The sequence below is a fragment of the Bubalus kerabau genome, chromosome 17, assembly GCF_029407905.1.
Source record: "Bubalus kerabau isolate K-KA32 ecotype Philippines breed swamp buffalo chromosome 17, PCC_UOA_SB_1v2, whole genome shotgun sequence".
NCBI classification, from domain to species: domain Eukaryota; kingdom Metazoa; phylum Chordata; class Mammalia; order Artiodactyla; family Bovidae; genus Bubalus; species Bubalus kerabau.
In genome coordinates, this window is record NC_073640.1 from 68,258,877 (window position 1) to 68,277,841 (window position 18,965).

The 18,965-nt window shown below is 58.5% G+C and overlaps 1 protein-coding gene across 1 annotated transcript; it reads left to right on the forward strand.

Annotated features, from left to right (window-relative positions):
* The first annotated feature begins 1,046 nt into the window (after positions 1–1,046).
* Positions 1,047–9,461, forward strand: ZNF444 (zinc finger protein 444). Its single transcript, XM_055552868.1, has 4 exons — positions 1,047–1,168; positions 5,444–5,780; positions 7,522–7,606; positions 8,423–9,461. The coding sequence occupies exons 2-4, from the start codon at positions 5,469–5,471 to the stop codon at positions 8,992–8,994; spliced, it is 969 nt and encodes a 322-aa protein (XP_055408843.1). The 5' UTR covers positions 1,047–1,168; positions 5,444–5,468; the 3' UTR covers positions 8,995–9,461.
* Positions 9,462–18,965: the final 9,504 nt, after the last annotated feature.

Here is an 18,965-nt window from a genome sequence, read left to right on the forward strand (position 1 = left end):
GCAAGAGGGGAGCGTGGGCCAAGGTCCGTGAGGCCACAGTGAGGAGGATGGTTTTCACCCGCTCTCTGACAGGAGGTTCTGACTCAGCCACTGACCACTTGTGAAACCAGGGGGAAAGTGTCCGTCTGGTCAACACTGGTTCCGTGCCAGCCACTGTCTCACCCCGTCTGCGCACCAGCCTCGGAGGCGGAGGTGGGGGCGAGGGGCGTGTCTGCCTCACCCTTCCCAAGGACACGAGGTGTGGCCCCGGGCGATGACTGAGCCCGGGGTCCGTGCGGCTCCCGGGCCGGCCTCGGTCTTGTGCCCGTCTGTGCATCTCCTTCCCGGGTCTGAGATGGGGAGACTGCGGCCCGGTCCCCGGAGGCCCGTCGAGACCTTGCAGACAGCCCCCTCCCCGACTCAAAGGCGGGGAGGCAAACGGAGTCTAGGACCCGCGAACCAGGCTCACACGGCCGAGCACGGCGCCCCGGCCGGCCCCCGGACGGCGCCCCCGCGGAGGCCCGCCGCCCCGGCCGCGTGGCCAACTCGAACCCCGCTGCGTCCGCACGGGGCGGGGAGGGAGGATGACGCGCGGCCCGTTGTCAAGGAGACGCAGCGCCCAGCTCTGATTGGCGCGGAGCTCCGCTCGGGCCCCCCCTCCCCGCCGACCGATTTCTGGGCTGCAGAGGCCTCGTTTCCGGACGGGCCGCTCCGGTTTCCACGGCAACGCCGCCCTGGCTCCTCCTCCCACGGCCCCTTCAGCGCGCCTGCGCCTTCCCAGGGTCGGGTGGTGGGGTGCCCGCGCGCGGGCCCGGGCGAAGACCCGTATGTATGCGTTGTGGGAAATGTAGTCCAAAACCTGGCGGCGCCTTGATGCATCTTGGGAAATGTAGTTCTGGCGCCTGTGGCGCCTTCCGGGGACGGGCGTGAGGCGGGGGGGGGGGGGGTCGCCGAGGCGAGGGCCAATGAGAGGCCTCCTTTGCCGCGATGCTCCCTGGGAGATGTTGTTCTAGGTGAGGGCGGCGGGGTAGTTGCAGGGGGGAAGCGGCCGCGGGGCGTCTGGGAGGGTTGGGGGGAGGGGGATAGGCGCGTTTGGCGCAAAGCCTGCCGGGGCATGGAGTCCTGGTGAGCGCTGTGCGCATGCGCGAGGTGCCGAGGGGGCTTGGGGGGCCTCGCCCGGGAGAGAGAGGTGAGCGAGGGGGGCAAGGAGGGAGGCGTCGGAGGGGCCCGGCGGGAAGAGCTTCGGGGAGGGGGCCGGCGGGGGCCCGGGGAGGGAGGAATGGCGGAGGTGGAGGAGGGGATGAAAAGGGAGCCGGGGGCTGGGAGCGCGAACGGGGGTGGGGGCGTCGGGAAGGAGGAGGGGTGCGGGTCCCGGGGGCGGAGAACGGCGGGGGTGCGGGGAGGGGGAGGGGAAGTAAGAGGGAGGGGGGCGGAGAACGGCGGGGCGGGGAGAGTTGGAGACGGAGGGAGAGGGGGAGGGGAGGGAATGGGGTGGGGGTGCGAGTCCCGGGGGTGAGGAGAGTTGGAGACGGAGGGGGGCGGCGGGGAGGGGGAGGGTCGGAAGGGGGTAGGGGTGGGGGTGGGTCGGAAAGGAGAGGGGGTTGCGGTCCCGGGGTCGGAGAACGCCGGGGGCGGTAGGGAGAGTTGGAGACGGAGAGGGGCTGGGTAGGGGAGGTTCGGAGGGGGAGGGGGAGGGGACTGGCTGGGGCGGGGGCTGGGCCCTGTCTGGGAGTCTGGGGGCGCCGGCGGGGACTGACCGGGTCGGAGAGGTTTGCGGAAAGGGGCTCCGGGGAGGGGGCGGGCCCTGCGCGGGCGGGGTGCGGGCGGCCCTCCGGCGCGCGGGCCTCTGCAAGCTCGGCGGCACTTCGGCGGAGCTGCGCCTTCCCCGGCCGGGGTCAGCTGCCCTCCTCCTTTCTCTCCTGCTTGGGGACGCGTGCCCCCCACCCTCCCCCCGACAGCCTGACTGGTGGGCGCGCCGCGCTGCAGGGCTGTGTTTGCTCTCCTGGCCGTCCGCGGCGGCCCCGCCGCCCGCTTTCTATTTCCCCGTTCAGCCCCTGCTCCCGCGGGTGCTTGGGTGCAGCGCCGGCGCTTTTGTTGGAAGCGGTGTCCCCGGCACCGCACAGAGTGACGGGAGTGGGCAGGGCGGACGCTGGTGGAAGGCTGGCTTGGCGCCCCCGCGCGCGCCCCGCAGCATCTTTGTTTTCCGTACGTCTTGACTTCCTGAGACGTCTAGGTTGGTCCGACTTTCCCCATTTTGCAGCCCCGGGGACGGAAGATTCAGAGCGTAAAAGGTGGCGTGCCTTGTCCTAGGACGACTCGCTGGGAAGGTGGCCCTTTGGTCTGAGTAAATATTAGTCCAGTGGGCCGGTGGCTCCCCAGCAGGGCCCACTTGCCCTTGCCCCTGCCGCCGGGGACTCGTGGAAGTTTCCGGGACACATTTTTGGTTGTCACAATTGGGGAGACACTGCTGGCATCTGGGTGAAAGAGGCTGCAAAACATTGGCCGGGTTAAAAGTGGTAGCCAGGCAGGCACGCTCCACCCAGAGCCTTCTCATTTATTTTTTCCGTCTTTTTTTTTTTTTAACATTTATGTTATTGTTTAATTGTCTTTATTTTTTTATAATTTTTTAAAATTGAAGCATAATTGCTTTATAATATTGTGTTGGTTTCTGCCGTTCATCACCGTGCATCAGCCGTAGGTATGTATATGTCCCCTGCCTCTGGAACCTCCCTCCCCCTTTTTTGCATTTTTTTTTTTAAACTTAATTTATGGAAGTTTAGTTGATTCACATTTCTGCTGTGCAGCAAAGTGATTCAGTTGTACACTGCTGCGGTCTTGTTTCTTACTCTTTTCCATGGTGGTTCATCGCAGGATTGATCATGAACCATATCATGATGGACTGGGGTCCTGAGCTGTGCAGTAGAACCTTGTTTATCTGTCCTGTGTATAACAGTTTGTGTCTGCTAATCCCAGTCTCCCACTCTGTCCCTCTGCTCCTCCCCTTGCAGCCACGCTTTAAGGCCAGTGTAGTTCAGTCCCTGCCACTTATTAGCTGGCTGATCAAACCAGCTTAAGTCTGAGATGATCCTCTCTACACAGCAGATACGCACAGCTGTGCACCAGTAAAACTTTTATTTAAAAACAGGCTGTGGGCCAGTGGTCTCAAAGGTTTTAAGCTCAGGACCCCTTTATATTTTAAACAATTTTTGAAGATGCTTCCCAAAGCACTTTTGTTTACATCTCTGAGTCATCTCAGAAAGTAAGGCGGAGAAAATCTCATAATAGTAATTAATGCATTTAGAAATAGCAGTAGTTGACTTTTCTGTGTTAACATAAATAGCACTTTTTTCTCAATTTTTTTTTTCTTTTTGTTATTGGAGTGCAGTTGATTTAGGGCTTCCCTGGTGGCCCAGCTGGTAAAGAATCTGCCTGCAATAAGGGAGACCTGGGTTCGATCCCTGGGTTGGGAATATCCCCTGGAGAAGGGAACAGCTGCCCACTCCAGTATTCTGGCCTGGAGAATTCCATGGACTGTATAGTCCATGTGGAGGCAAAGAGTTGGACACGACTGAATGACTCACTTTCATAGTTGATTTAAGGAGCTCCCCAGGTGGCACTAGTGGTAAAGAACCCACCTGCCAACACAGGAGACCTAAGAGCCGTGGCTTCAGTGCCTGGGCTGGGGTGATCCCCAGGAGGCGGAACTAGCAACCCGCTCCAGTCTTCTTGCTGGAAAATTCGTGGACAGAGGAGCCTGGTGGGCTACAGTCCATGGGGTCCCGAAGGCTCGGACACGACTGAAGCAACTTAACACGCACCCATGAATGGCTGATTTACAATAGTGTGTTTCTGCTGTAGAGCAAAGTGAATTAGTTACACATGCACATATCCACTCTTATAGATTCTAGTCGTATATAGGTCCTTCCAGAGTATCCAGTAGGGTTCCCCGTGCTATTGACTAGCTTCGTATCAGTTCTCTGTTTTGTATGTGGTAGTGTGTATGTGTTAATCCCAGTCTCCCAGTTTTTCCCACGCCCCATAATGGTATTTAAATGAAAAAAACCGTGTTTTCCAAACGAAAAGTTGGAAGCATGGCATCACTTGTCTTTGCACATCTCAGTGTGACCTGAACAGCTAGCTGGGTTTCCACGGCCGCCACTGCTCCCTGCGAGGCCCCTGGAAGGCCTACCGCATGCTTGGGAGAGAAGGCAGGGAAAGGGGCTGGTAACTTCTCTGATTCAGGAAGTGTGTTCTCACCTCAAGGTAGCCCCAGAGGAACGCCAGGGTCCCTGGGCCGTTTGAGGACCGTGGTTCCAGGCGGGGTTTATTTGAGGGCTGCGTCCTTCTCTGTCGGGGTGGGTCCGTTCTGGGCCCTGCAGGGTCCCCAGCAGCGTCCCCGCCTCCGCTGGCTAGATGCCGGCTGTGCCATGTCAGAAATGTCCCCAGACCATTCCACATTGCCCCGCCCTGGAGCCCTGCTCTGTGTCTTCAGTCCTCAGGACTGAGGCCACTGCCCGTCTGTGTCCCCTGCTTTGGAGAGGGGATGAGGAAGTGGAGGGCAGAGGGTTCCCTGGGTGGGAACACTGGAGTGGGTTGCCATTTCCTACTCCAGGGGCTCTTCCTGACCCAGGGATTGTACCCGGGTCTCCTGTGTCTCCTGCATTGGCTGGCAGATTCTTGACCACTGAGCTGCCTGGGAAGACAGTCCAGTGACTCCACTGAGAGGGTGGAGGGTTTTACAGTCAGTCCCCAGCATCTCCCAGCTCCCAGACTGGGACTGGGGAGCCCTGTGAGTGTCAAGGCCTGACCACCGCAGAACAGGCGGCTTCAACCACAGACACTTGGTCCTTGTGGCTGGGGAGGCGGGAATCCGGCCGCGATCCGTGCAGGTGGACGGGGGTTTGGCGAGGGCCTCTCCCCTGCCTGCGAACCCTGTCTTCCCTTCCCGCTGTGTCCCCCCAGCTCGGGGCCAGAGCTGCCCTGTCCTGTGAAGACAGCCACACCCTGGGCCCCACCGCGACGACCTCACTGCTCCTCCACGCCCTCCTCAAAGCCCCGGCCCCGCGTACAGTCACGTTGGGGCCAGAGTCCACATGAGCTCAGGCGGAGGGGGACACACTTGTGTCCACCCTGGTTAGTGAGGGAGAGGCGGGGCGGGAGCACTTGGGAGCTAGCAGCCTCTGCCTCCGGGGTGCGGTGGCATCGGGGTGCAACCATCGGCATCGGAGGTACTGATGACAAGGCCCGGGTGCCCGGGCACCGGCGGCCTCCATGCGCAGCCTCGCTGGGTCCTCGCAGGGAGGACGCAGGAGTGGGGGAGAGTAGGGACAGGGGCCCACACGCAGCGGGCGAGCCCTTCATCTCGGGGGGTGGGGGGGGGCAACTGAGGCACGGGATGGGGCGGCCAGCCCTCCCATGTGGGGCCCCCGCCGGAGCGCACCCTGACTGCGGCCCCTCCCTGCAGGCACCGTGACCCCGCCACCGGCCCCATGGAGGCGCTGGGCCTGGGCCCCGTGAAGCAGGAGCGAGGCGCCGCCGAGGGCCTGACCGCCGACTCGCCGTGGCACCGCTTCCGCCACTTCCACCTGGGCGACGCCCCGGGGCCCCGCGAGGCCCTGGGGCTGCTGCGTATGCTCTGCCGGGCCTGGCTGCGGCCGGAGGTGCGCACCAAGGAGCAGATGCTGGAGCTGCTGGTGCTTGAGCAGTTTCTGAGCGCGCTGCCCACCGAGGTGCAGGCCTGGGTGTGCAGCCGCCGGCCACAGAGCGGCGAGGAGGCCGTGGCGCTGCTGGAGGAGCTGTGGGTGAGCCCGGGGTCTGCCCTCCGCCTGCCCACGGGTCCCCGGGTCCCCCTCCTCCCGCTCCCCACCCTCCCCGTCCCTTCTCTCCTTCCCCCTCGCCCACCCCCTGCCCCCCTCTGCCCTGGGTCCCTCCTCCCCTGCTCCTCCTTCCCCTCCCCCATGCTCACCCCCTGCCCCCGGGTTCCCCCTCCCCTTCCCCCCATGCTCGCCCTCCTGCCCCCAGCCCCCCCCAGCTCCCCATGGAGACACCCCCAACAGGCTCCACGAACCCTGAGGTCCATGGTGTGGTGGCGGCAGGGGGAAGGGTCAGGCCTGCCTTGGCGGTAAGGGACGGTGGGTGCACAGGCAATCTTGAGCAAACTTCGGGAGACAGTCAAGGACAGAGTAGCCTACCGGGCTGCAGGCCAAGGGGTCGCAGAGAGCCAGACACGACTAACACCGCCCCAGACCCACCCTTCTGACGGGCCCACCCTTCTGACGACGGATGCAAGTTCAGGGTCCGTGGACCACCCGGAGGGCTGACCCTGCCCTGCCCACAGCTGTGGTTGGTCCCGGCCGAAGGACACTGGTTAACTGCTGAGGAAAGGCAGTGGGGAGAGGCCAGGAGAGTGCTCCCGGGACCCAGGGTCAGTGCCAGCCCCGGGCGACAGCATGTGGCGGGGCACACGGAGGAGCCCCAGCCGGAGTGCTCCCAAGCTTCCCGCTCGGAGGTGCGGTGGGGCTGCAGCCGCGTGCCCGCATGGCCCGGAGCCTCCGCTGCCATGAGTTAGGTCCTCATATCGCCCAGCATGGCCCCAGGACCCAGTCTGGCGGGACCAGCCGGCCCAGGGTTGCCACCCAGCAGGCAGGGGCAGAGGGCAGGCCTCTGGGGCAGCCCGGGTCCTGCTGCGCCTGGAGGGTCAGCCCCGCGGCCTCCGGGCTGTAGTGTGACGGGCCTCCCACACACTTTTGAGTTGGCCTGGGGCCAGTTTCTCCCTGCGGCAGAGCTGTCCGTGGGATTCTCCAGGCAAAAATACTGCAGTGGGTTGCCATTTCCTACTCCTGAGGATCTTCCAGACCCAGTGATCGAACCCACGTATCCTGCATTGGCGGGCAGATTCTTGACCACTGAGCCACCTGGTAAAGGCAGTCCAGTGACTCCACCAGAAGGTCCATGAGGCTTTTCCAGGAGAAATGACTCCACACAGACTCCTCGAGTAGCCGCGACAAGAGCGTAAAGGAGCCAGAAGTTGTGGGTCTGAAGTTGTCTATCTGGACATGGACTTCTGGCCGGGCCACGCTGTTCTGAGCCGTCCACGGGACAACTGCGAAAAGCTCCTTAATTTGGTCCTGAGTTGAAAGTAGCGTCTGTATTTTCCTTCTGCGTTTTGTTTTGGAGCTGGCACAGGGCATCGAGGCTAAAAGCAGGGTTAAAGCGGCTCCATCAGTGGTCTGTCTGTTGGGTAACAAACCGCCCGAAGCGCAGTGGCTCAGAGCAGTAAAGGGTCATGGTCTCCACCGGCCCCATGAGTTGGGAGTGAGGGGCGCCCGCCTGGGCTCCTCAGGAGGCTGCGGGGGGCTGGAGGACCCGCTGCCGAGGTGCTCCGCGGGAGGTCTCAGGCCTCGCCATGTGGGCCTCTCCATGGGCCTGTCCATGGAGGACCCTAGCCCGGCGTCCGCTGCCCTCAGAGCCCGCGGCAGGACCTGGAGGGCGAGCGGCGGGGCTCCGGCTTCTCAGCTGGCCACGTGGGGTCTCTGGTTCCAGGGACCAGCGACGAGGGCGCCTCAGGATGCGACCGGAGGCTCTGGGGTCGGCGTGAGAGAGGAAGCCGGTGGGGCGACGCCCTCAGGTGAGCAGCCCCTCCTTCCGCACCACGCTCCCCGCTTGTCCATCACTCATGCGTTCAATGGACCAACCCCCACGTGCCGGACCCCACTCCAGAGGGCCCGGCACACGGGGGTAGGGGTCAGGACGAGAGCGCCCGCAGTGCTGACATCCCGTGGCCGCCTCAAGACCCCGGCGTCACCAGCCTTTCCCTGCAGCAAGAGCCCCGGCACAGAAGAGACTAACCGACTCGGGATGGGCGCCTGCTGAGCCAGGGCTGCGTCCCGGCAGCCTGACCCCGGCTCTGCACCCTGGTTCTCACCAGGCGCCTCCTTGGCAGCCTCTGTCCATCCCCCCACAGCTTGTCTTTCCCCACCTGCCGGCCCATCCATCCTTCCCCCAGCCCGCCCCCCATCCATAAACCAGCCCACTCCCCATCCATCAACCAGTCCGTCCACCCGCCCCCCATCCACCCATGAACCAGTCTTTCCACCTCCCCATCCGTGAACCGGTCTGTCCACCCCAACCCCCGCCATCCCTGAGCCAGCTGGTCCACCCTCCATCAACCAGTCCGTCCACCCCCATCCATGGAGCATCCTGTCCCCCCATCCTTGAACCAGTCTTTCCACTGCCCCACCCATCAACCAGTCCGTCCACCCACCCAGCTTATGCACCCCCAGTGCCCACTCATCCCCCCCGTCCATCCATCCTGGCTGTGCCCATGAACCACCCTGCCCCCCGTCCCTGCACCTGTTGGTTCACCTTCCATCCGTGAACCACCCTGTCGCTGGCATCCATGAGCCAGTCCATGGCCGTCCTGATTCTGCGCCTCTGCCTGCAGGAGATGCAGCCCCCGGGCCTGAGGAACCGGCGACGGCGGACGCCCAGGCCGCGCGCCCCTACAAGCAGGAGCCGGGCAGCCCCCCGCCGGCGCCGCCAGACCCGCCGGGGCCCAGCCTGCCGGCCTTCCTGGCGGCCCCGGGCACCGCGTCCTGCCCCGACTGCGGCAAGGCCTCGCTGAAGCCTGCGCACCTGCTGCGCCACCGGCAGAGCCACTCGGGCGAGAAGCCGCACGCCTGCCCCGACTGCGGCAAGGCCTTCCGGCGCAAGGAGCACCTGCGACGCCACCGCGGCACGCACCCTGGCGGCCCGGGCCCGGCCTTGCGCCCGCTGCCTGCGCGCGAGAAGCCGCACGCCTGCTGCGAGTGCGGCAAGACCTTCTACTGGCGCGAGCACTTGGTGCGCCACCGCAAGACGCACTCGGGTGCCCGGCCCTTCGCATGCTGGCAGTGCGGCAAGGGCTTCGGGCGCCGCGAGCACGTGCTCCGCCACCAGCGCACCCACGGGCGCGCGGGCGGGGCGGCCCCGGGCCCCGAGGGCGCCGCGCCCTTCCCGCCCTGGCCCCTGGGGTAGCTCCGGCCGCGCGCCCAGGGCCTCCGCCCCGGTTTCGCACCCCAGTGCCCGAGCCCTGTCGCGTGATGCCCCGAACCTCACTCTGCGGGCCAGCCCCCGCCCCGCCCTCGTCCTCGCAGCTTCTGCGGTCCTCCCCACCCCGACCCTCCCGGCCCGGAGCCTAGACGAAGACCTGGACAGGGGCGGGGCCCCGGGCCGGAGGAGCCTGCAGGGAGGGGACTGGGTCTTGTCCCGCCCGGGGAGACTGCCCCTTGCCCCTCCCAGGACGGGTGGATCGCGGCACGGCTTCGACAGGACGGGCCGGGTTCCGGCAGGGGGATCCGATCTCTGGGGTCCTCGCGCTGCGACCGGCCTGTCAGGCAGACCCGAGGTGGACAGACGCCGGCTCCCGGGACGCGCGCCGGAGACCGCCGCTGACTAGCGTCTGGAGAGGGTTGTTAATAAAGCCGCTGATGAGTTGTGCAGACCCCGGCGCCTGCGTTCTGTCCAAGCTGTCGTCCGGGGAGGGGCATGGTGGGCTCCACCGGGGACCCTCCCGGCTGGCAGGGCCCTGGGTGTCGGCGCAGCCCAGGGCTCGGTTCCTTGCCCTTGAGTCTAGAGACTCGATGAGCCCTTGAGAGGTGACGGGGTGAGTTGCCCTGGGCTCCCGCGCATCGAGTGCCCGAGCCTGGCCCGGCTTCTGCTGGAGGAACCCCCCTCGGTCACGGCCCTCGCTTCGCTCTGCCAGCCCCTGGACCAGCACGACCCAGGCCACGGGGCCCTGCCATCTGGCTGCGAGGGAGTCTGGGAAAGCGACTAGCTGGACCCTCCCCCAGGCGTTTACAGCCGGAGTCGGGCCCCACCTTCTGAAACCATTAACAGCTGGTGGAGGCGGGGGCTCCAAGTGGTCTCCAGGGTTCCTCGGGCAAGCGCTCAGGCCTCAGCGTCCACCTTGTGGGACGGGGCTAATAACGCTCTCGGAAGGGGCCGGCCCTGGAGATGAAGGCAGAGGCCTGCTCTTCCGGCCTGCAGAGCAGTGACCCTCGCGGAAGGTCTCTGGCAGGGCCTCCTTCCACGCCCGGGGTCCGTGTGGCCATGCATGGCAGAGAAAGTTGGCTTGGAGAGGCCATGTCTGCAGCCAGACCCGGCGAGGGGACCAGAGGAGGGGAGATAGGGGTGTCTCCCCCGGAGCTGGGGTCCGAGGACGGGGCTCTGCCAATAGCGTGCCGAGTGCCAGCCCCCAGGCCCCCCTTTGAAGCACTCAAAGCCACCAAGTGCTTTAATCGTCAGAACCCAAGGAGACAAGCGCTGTGGTCACCCCGCCGCACAGATGGGGGAACCGAGGCATCGGCGGGGTGTGTGGCCACGCCGCGGTTGGGGTCTGAAGCTGGTGGCCGGGGGTGCAGGCGGGTGGAGGACCCCAGGTTCGCCGTGTGGCAGCAGCATCCGGGGGCTCGCATCCTGCCCTCTAGGGGACCCACGCGGACTGCGGTGTCGGCCCCGCGCAGCGGGACCTGTGTAGCGCGGTGCCCACTACGGAGGGCTCGGAATGGAGGGGGGAGGCGCCTGCACACCGTCCAGGAAAAGGTGTCCAAACCCCGGAAAGTGATTCCTCTGGGCAGCCTGATAACATCATACCGCAGTGTTGAAAAACAAGACATCCAACCCCGGGCTCCTCTAACTCCTTGCAAGTGAAACTGAGTCGGGCCAACAGTTGTTACGGAGAGGGGTTGGTTCACCACTCCTGCCAAGTTAGAGGTTAACCTGAGCACAGCTAGTTAGGTGTGGGGCCACGTTTACTCTGTCTGGTGGAGGAGAGCACCCAGGTGTGGAGGGCCACCGTCTGGGCGGAGCATGGACCAGGTGTGAGCAGCCACGTTTCTTCAGCACCCTGCTCTGCCAGCCGCATGGCCTTGGTCTTTCCAATCCTTACAACAAGCTCTGCATCCTGGGGGTCTGTGGTAAAGGAGCCCAGAAAATCCTCAACCCCGCATTGAGATCTATTGGTATGAGATTTTTTGTTTGTTTTGTGTGTGTTCTTTCTTTTACATTTTTTTAAGTTATGAAAGTATGATAACACATTTACAGGAGACTTGGAAAATACAGAACAAGGTTTCTTGGAGTTCCACTTGTTCAGTCGCTCAGTCATGTCCAACTCTTTGTGACCCCATGGACTGCAGCACGCCAGGCTCGTCTGTCCTTCACCACCTCCTCAGAGTTTGCTCAAACTCATGTCCATGGAGATGGCGATGCCGTCCAACTATCTCATCCTCTGTTGCCCTCTTCTTTTGCTTTCAATCTTTCTCAGCATCAGGGTCTTTTTCAATAAAAAGTTCCACTGTGTATTACTGTTATTTTTTAACTAGGTAAATTAATATTTTCATATGGAGCTTCAATATCAAACTCTCAAAAATTAATGGAATGAATAGACAAAGAAGTAGAAGGATATAGTAGACCTGAAAAGCACTATGAACCAATTCAACATAATCAAGATTTAAATAGTTTTCACACAACAGCAGGATACAAATTCTATTCAAATTCCCAAAGAGTGTAAACTAGGAAACACTGGAACATATCCAGGGATATACATCAAGTTGCAAAAATTTTATGATCTAAAGGTATTGAAATCATAGAGTCTGTTCTCATCACTGTGGAATTATGTTAGAAGTCAATATCAAAAGATGTTCAAGAATAACCCATGTATTTTCAAGTGCAATGTAACATTTACCAAGAGAGATCTTTGACTTAGCCGTTGAAAGCCTCAGTGAAGCTAGAAGACTGAAAACACACAGAGGCTGATTACAGAGAAGAAAGCATTTAAATATGAGTTGTATGAGATTTTTAAAAATCAATAGCTTTATACTGAATACTACCTGAAGCCAGAGGCAATGAACTAGAGGTACTCACAGAATCACGACTTTCTCTTTAAAACACTATGAGGAGTGGGTGGGGGGAGCCGGCAGCTGGGAGAAAGATAGAAATGTAACCAGATCTATAGTATGACCCCACTCCATTCACAAAATGACACAGCAGATTTTGAAAGAGTCCATAAAAGAACTAAAACAAACAAAAAAACCAAAACAAAACAAAAAAAAACCCAGGTACAACCAGGTCATCAGTGAGGAGACAAAGTCTGCAGACCTGCAGTTTCCCACAATCACACAGTCGGCCAGTGAGACACGAGGATGTCTCCAACTGCCTCTCCCTGAGTTAGGGCGACAACAGAATGCTGACCCCCAAGTGCCCTCTTTTCTCAGTGTGAGATGGTGAAAGCGAGAGGGGGAAAGTGGGGAGTGTTGGACCCACACTGGGTGATTTCTGGGCAGGAAAGGGAGAGGGGTTGTTAATCAACCCAGATCCCCAACCCCAACAATCACACACCTGTGTCCTTTAGAGGCTTTATTGTGATCCCTGGATCTTGGTCCGGGATGAGGAAGGAGGGACCAAGGGAGACGCTGGAGTGTTCAGCACAGTGGACAGAGGTGTTTGCTCGAAGCTGAGCCCCAGGGAAGAAGGCTGCCTGCCGCCCCACACCCCGGAAGTCTCTCCTCGCCTCCCTTCTAAGGCAGAAAGAGAAGGGAAGCTTCCGGGAGACTGTGTACTGCATGAGGACCTCCTGTTCGCTGCTCTATGTGTTGTTGCTGTGCAGGCACTCCGTCGTGTCCGACTCTTTGCAATTCCAGGACTGTAGCCCACCAGGCTCCTCTGTCCATGGGATTCTCCAGGCAAGAAGACTGGAGTGGGTGGCCGTTTCCTTCTCCAGGGGATCTTCCTGACCCAGGGATCAAACCAGGGATCGAACCCACATCCCTACGGCTCCTACAGCAGGTGGGTTCTTTACCACTAGGGCCACCTGGGAAGCCCTTTATTGTGTGTATGTGCAGAGAATTCTCTGATAAGACTGAAAAGACAAATATGGCTCTAAAATTTTACATCTTAGCAGACTTTGATGAATGCCAAGTCGCTGGACCACACATCACACGAACATGGAATTTTAGAAACTGCCCAACTCAAAAGAGGGAAAACGTAAAGAGTATGATTTGAAAAGTTACAGGCCCCCTGTGTTCATAGCAGCAGTATTCACTATAGTCAAGACACGGAAGCAACCTAAATGTCCACCAGCAGAGGAATGGGTCAAGAAGATGTGGTCCATACATACTATGGAATACTACTCAGCCATAAAAAAAGAATGCAATCATGCCATTTGCAGCAACATGGGTGCAACTAGAGAACTGAGTGGATTAAGTCAGGTGAAGAGAAATACCAAATCCATATGAAATAACTTATATGTGAAATCTAAAATATGACACAAAGGAATCCATCTTTGAAAGAGAAAGAGACTCATGGACATAGAGAACAAACTGGTGGTTGCGGGGGAGAGGGGGCTGGGGGAGGGCTAAAGTAGGAGGCTGGGATTAGCAGACGTAAGCTTTTATATATAGGATGGATACACAGCAAGGCCCTACTGCATAGCGCAGGGAACCATGATAAACCTAAGATAAACCATAATGGATGAGAGCTTCTAGAGCATTGTGCATATATACACACAAAGAACTGACTCACTGGAAGAGACCCTGATGCTGGGTAAGATTGAGGGTAGGAGGAGAAGGCGGCGACAGAGGATGAGATGGTTGGATGGCATCACCAACTCAATGGACATGAGTTTGAGCAAGTTCCAGGAGTTGGTGATGGGCAGGGAGGCCTGGCGTGCTGCAGTTCGTGGGGTGGCAAAGAGTCGGACACGACGTGGCGGCTGAGCAGCAACAGCGATGTCAGTACGGGTGGGAGTGACTGAGTCGTTTTGCTGTACAGCCAAAATGAACACAGCATTGTAAGTCAACTGTAGTTCCGGAAAACAAGGCTGAAAAAATGTCCACACCTTCTTGCCCACTCACCCACTAAAGGCTAGGCCATGCTGTCCCTTGAGCTCTGCGTCCTGGCTGCTGTCGGCTTCGGGACCCCGGGACGCGCCCAGCTTTGCAGGCTCCAGGATGGATCAGCATGACCCCCCTCCACCCCCCGCCTGACGTCACTCCACTTGAGGCCCTGGCGTGAAGGCACCATCAACACCAGCGATGCTTTGCACAGGCTGCCCTCAACATCCTGACCCCTCCCGGACTCCACCGCATTCTGACTCACCAGATTCTCACAGAAATGTGCGTGGGGGGGTCAGCTCGGAAATGATGCTTCCTGACCACGGGTTCCTCTCCCGCTGTCTCTCAGACATCTTGCCCCTTCTGATAACACGATTGTCAGCCTCAGCCACCCATCCTTGTTTTAAAAATCTACCGATTCTCTCCCTTCCCATTCAAGAATTCAGTCAGGTCTTTCTTTGGCACCAGCAACGTTCACGTCTTTCTCACTAAACTTCTCTCAAAATAGGTGACTCTCCCAGGTGGAGTGGGGACCTTCCCATAGTGCTGGCCGTATGGCAGACTGGTACCCTATCGTAGAAGGTAATTTGGAAATATATACTAAGAACCTCAGAACGGAGACTTCCCTGGTGGTCCAGTGGTTAAGACTTCAAGCTTCCAACACAGAGGGCTCAGGTTTGATCCCTGGTCTGGGAACGTGGTTGAAGTAGGGGATAGAAGGGCCCCTGGCCCAGACAGCTGATATTTGCCAAATGGGGCAAAACTGAAGTTTATGTCTTCAGCCAGACAAGAACCATGCCTGTTTCCCTTCCTCCACTGATACGGAGGGAATAACTAATGGCGAAACTAGCTGCAGCGAAACCAGAAATGAGTGAACAGACTTTGCACACAAGAGGCCTGCAAGAGCTAAACAATCTTGCTTCTTCTTTAACTGTTATTAGCAAATAAAGGCTTCCCAGGTGGCTCAGTGGGCAAAGAATCTGCCTGCAATGCAGGAGACCCAGGTTCGATCCCTAGGTCAGGCAGGAAGATCCCCTGCAGAAAGGGATGGCAACCAGCTCCAGTATTCTTGCCTGGAAAACGCCACGGACAGAGGGGCCTGGCATGGACAGAGGGGCTTGCCGGGCTACAGTCCACGGGGTTGCAAAGAGTCCAGCAGGATTGAACAGCTAAGCACACGTTCACACACACATTCTCTCTGACCCTTGGTGTCTTTCTCTCTTTCTACGTGTTTTTTCCTTCCGTCCATGCATCTGTGCAGATATCTAGCTATGTAGCTACCTAGCCGTATCTCCTATGAGATATAACCGCTATATCTCCTTTGAGTACTCCCTAAGTAGCAGTTGTTATTGTTCAGTCGCTAAGTCATGTCTGACTCTTAGCGATCCGACCCCATGGACTGTAGCCCACCAGGCTCCTCTGTCCATGGGATTCTCCAGGCAAGAAGACTGGAGTGGGTTGCCATGCCCTCCTCCAGGGGATCTTCCCAACCTAAGGATCAAACCCACGTCTCCTGAGTCTCTTGCATTGAGGTGGGTCCTTAACCATCTGAGCCATCAGGGAAGCCTCGTCTATTATCTGTCAATTATCTGTCATCTCTTTCAGCTATATATCATCTATCAATTACCTCTCATCTATCAGCCATCCATCTACCAACCTACCCACCCCTGTCCACCCCATCTTCACCTCCCTGTGTTCTCTCAGTATGCTAAAGTAGGAGACGGCAGACAGAAAATTCAGCAGTTCCTCCCGCTCCCTGCTGCGATTTTCTTTCCTCGGTCTTTCAATTTACACCTTCATCCTAATGTAGACACTTAAATATATTATTTGTTGGGAGCAGACTAAATCCTCCTATATCACTTCTTCAAGTACTTGATAGAAAGCAAATGGAGTAGATGAACAGTTCCTTTGGATGTTCATAAGTGTTCCCAGCAGAAGTAAAAGTGTGTGTAGTGTGTGTGTGTGTGTGGAGGGTGGGGGGGGGGGAGGAAGTCTCTCCCTGATGTTTTTGTGTTTTTTCCCCAGGTGCTTAGGCTCAGAGTGATCAATATACCAACATGGCATCCTTAGGGGGTTGGCATACTCTGCCACCCCCCGGATAAAAGCACTGAGGGCCAGTCGCTGTCGTCAGCCTTGGCATTGTAAGCCCCCTCCACCCGACTCATGAAAATTTAACTGTGACCGTGGGGGAGGGAGCTGTAATCTCTGAGGAAGCCTTGGCGGAGGTCTGAGTCAGCCAGCCTAACTCAGGGTGTTTCCTGACTTCACCCACCACCTCTTCCTTGACCCCGTGGTGGTTCACGGTGGGCTGGCTAATCGCCACGTGTTTGTGAACGTCCCGGTTTCCCCCCTTGGCTGATTTCTCACGCATGCCGTGTGTGTGTGTGTGTGTGTGTGTGTGTGTGTGTGTGAGCGCGCGCACGCGCGCGGGGGGAGAAGGCACTCAGTGACGCTAGATGAGGATGTTCTAGACGTCTGCTGAACCCCCGACTGGAGTCCTCAAGGTTTTTCAAGAGGAGAGATCTCATGCAGAGAGTTCTTTATTTTTGTTAAAATTAATTTCACTGGAGTAGAGTTGATTTACAGCGCTGTGTTGGTGTCAGGCGTGCAGCAAAGTGTGCCGGTTATATATATACACATTGGTGCTGTTGAGTCGCTCAGTCGTGTCCGACTCTCTGCGACGCCGTGGACTGTAGCCCGCCAGGCTCCTCTGCCCAGCGAATTCTCCAGACAAGAAGACTGGGGTGGGTTGCCATTCCCTCCTCCAGGGCATCTTCCCGACCAGGGATCGAACCTGTGTCTCCTGCATTGGCAGGCGTGTTCTTTACCTCTGAGCCACCCGGGAAGCCCATGCATATACACATAGCCACTGTTTTTTAGGACTCTTCTCCCATATAGGCCGTTGCAGAGTATTGAGCAGAGCTTCCCGTGCTGTACAGCGGGTCCTTACTAGTTAACCTATGTTATATATCGCAGTGCGTATATGTCAGGCCCAGTCTCCTAACTTATCCCTCCTCCCCTGCCCCCTGCTAACCGTACTTTTGTGTTCCACATCTGTGAGTGTACTTCTGGTTTTGTAAGTAGGTCTATTGTAATATTTTTCTTCTCTTTTTAGATTTCGTAGCTCATAACGGGAGGTATTCTGAACACATCCACCAAACAGTAACAAAGGGACGCAGGAAACTCTGGGAGGTGCCGGATCGTCCTGGGCTTGGCTCCCCCTCGTGGTGGCAGGGGGATATAACAACTCCTACCGCAGAAGGCAATGGCACCCCACTCCAGTACTCTTGCCTGAAAAATCCCATGGACGGAGGAGCCTGGTGGGCTGCAGTCCATGGGGTCGCTAAGAGTCGGACACGACTGAGCGACTTCACTTTCACTTTTCACTTGCATGAATTGGAGAAGGAAATGGCAACCCACTCCAGTGTTCTTGCCTGGAGAATCCCAGGGACGGGGGAACCTGGTGGGCTGCCATCTCTGGGGTCGCACAGAGTCGGACACGACTGAAGCGACTTAGCAGCAGCAGTATCAGGGCTTGGAGAAGGAAATGGCAACCCACTCCAGTACTCTTGCCTGGATGGAAGTACTCCCATGGATGGAAGAGCCTGGTAGGCTACACTCCGTGGGGTCGCAGAGCCGGACACGACTGAGCGACTTCACCTTAGGGCTTGGGGGCTGTTTAAAGGAAGAGATGGAGAGATACAGTCTTCCCTGGTGGCTCAGCCAGTAAAGAATCCGCCTGCAATGCGGGAGACCTGGGTTCCATCCCTGGGTTTGGAAGATCCCCTGGAGAAGGGAATGGCTGCCCACTCCAGTATTCTGGCCTGGAGAATTGCATGGACCTCAGTCCGAGTCAGACACGACTGAGCGACTTTCACTTGGAGAGATATATGTATATATGCAAATCCATATTCAGAGCCTTATCTGTACAGAGACATGCTTCCGAAAACTGTCGCAAAAAAACCAAGGAATTCTGTGTTAACCTATATGAGAAAAGCCTTCCCAGGTGGCTCGGTGGTAAAGAATTCGCCTGCCAATGCAGGAGACCCAAGAGACATGGGTTCGCTCCCTGGGTCGGGAAGATCCCCTGGAAGAGGGCATGACAACCCACTCCAGTCTTCTTGCCTGGAGAATCCCATGGACAGAGGAGCCCGGCAGGCTACAGTCGATGGGGTCGGGTCGCAAAGAGTCCGGACACAACTTAGCGACTGAACAACAACTGCTACTTAGGGAGTACTCAAAGGAGGTATAGCTCTTATAGGAGATACGCTAGGTAGCAACCTAGCTAGATATCTGCACAGATGCATGGATGTCCACACATATACACACATCCACAGAAGTCCAGCTGTGTCACAGAAATGTAAAGTGACATGTCCCCCACATCATCCGTTGTTTGTTGTTGTGTTTGTTTGTTTGTTTGCGTGAGATGCAGACCCCATGGCTTCACTTTTCACGGCACTGGTCACGCAGAGAAGCGGCTCCGCCAGGTTCAGATCAGCCGGTTTATTCTCGACAGCCTCCCCCGCTCCCGCTCTTTCCCAGCAGAGCCATTTACACCTCCTTGTCACCTTCTCCCAATCGGAACACCACCCCCTTCCCCCAGATGAGAAGGGAAGGAAGCCGAGAGGGAGCCACCCGGGGGAGGCGCGCACGGGGTGTCCGGGATGCTGTTTCTCACCCTCCTCCGCGCTGGGGGGTCTTGCTTTTAAGGTTGAGGCAGGCGGGAGTGGTCTCCCGGCTAGCTCAGTCGGTAAAGCCTGAGCCTCTTAAAAGCGAGGCAGACGGGCATGGCAGTCCAGAAAGGTCTGCAGTGGGGGTGGTAGGGCTGGGGTAGAGATGAGGACCTGGAGCAAAGACCCCCGAGTCCAGGCTGAACCCGGGCTCTTCATCTCAGAGCCAGGACATCGAGTCCCGCGAGGACCCCAGGACGGTCGAAAGCCCGGGAGAAGAGCCAGCGGGCCGGGCCCCCTTCCCTTTGATTCCGGGGTCTTTCCTCTGGAAAACTGCTGCTGTCCCGGGGCCCAGAGGCAGAGAAAGGAACAGACAGATGAACGGAGGAAGCGAAACGGAGCGGGAGAGAGACCAAGCACACACACACACACACATACACACACACTC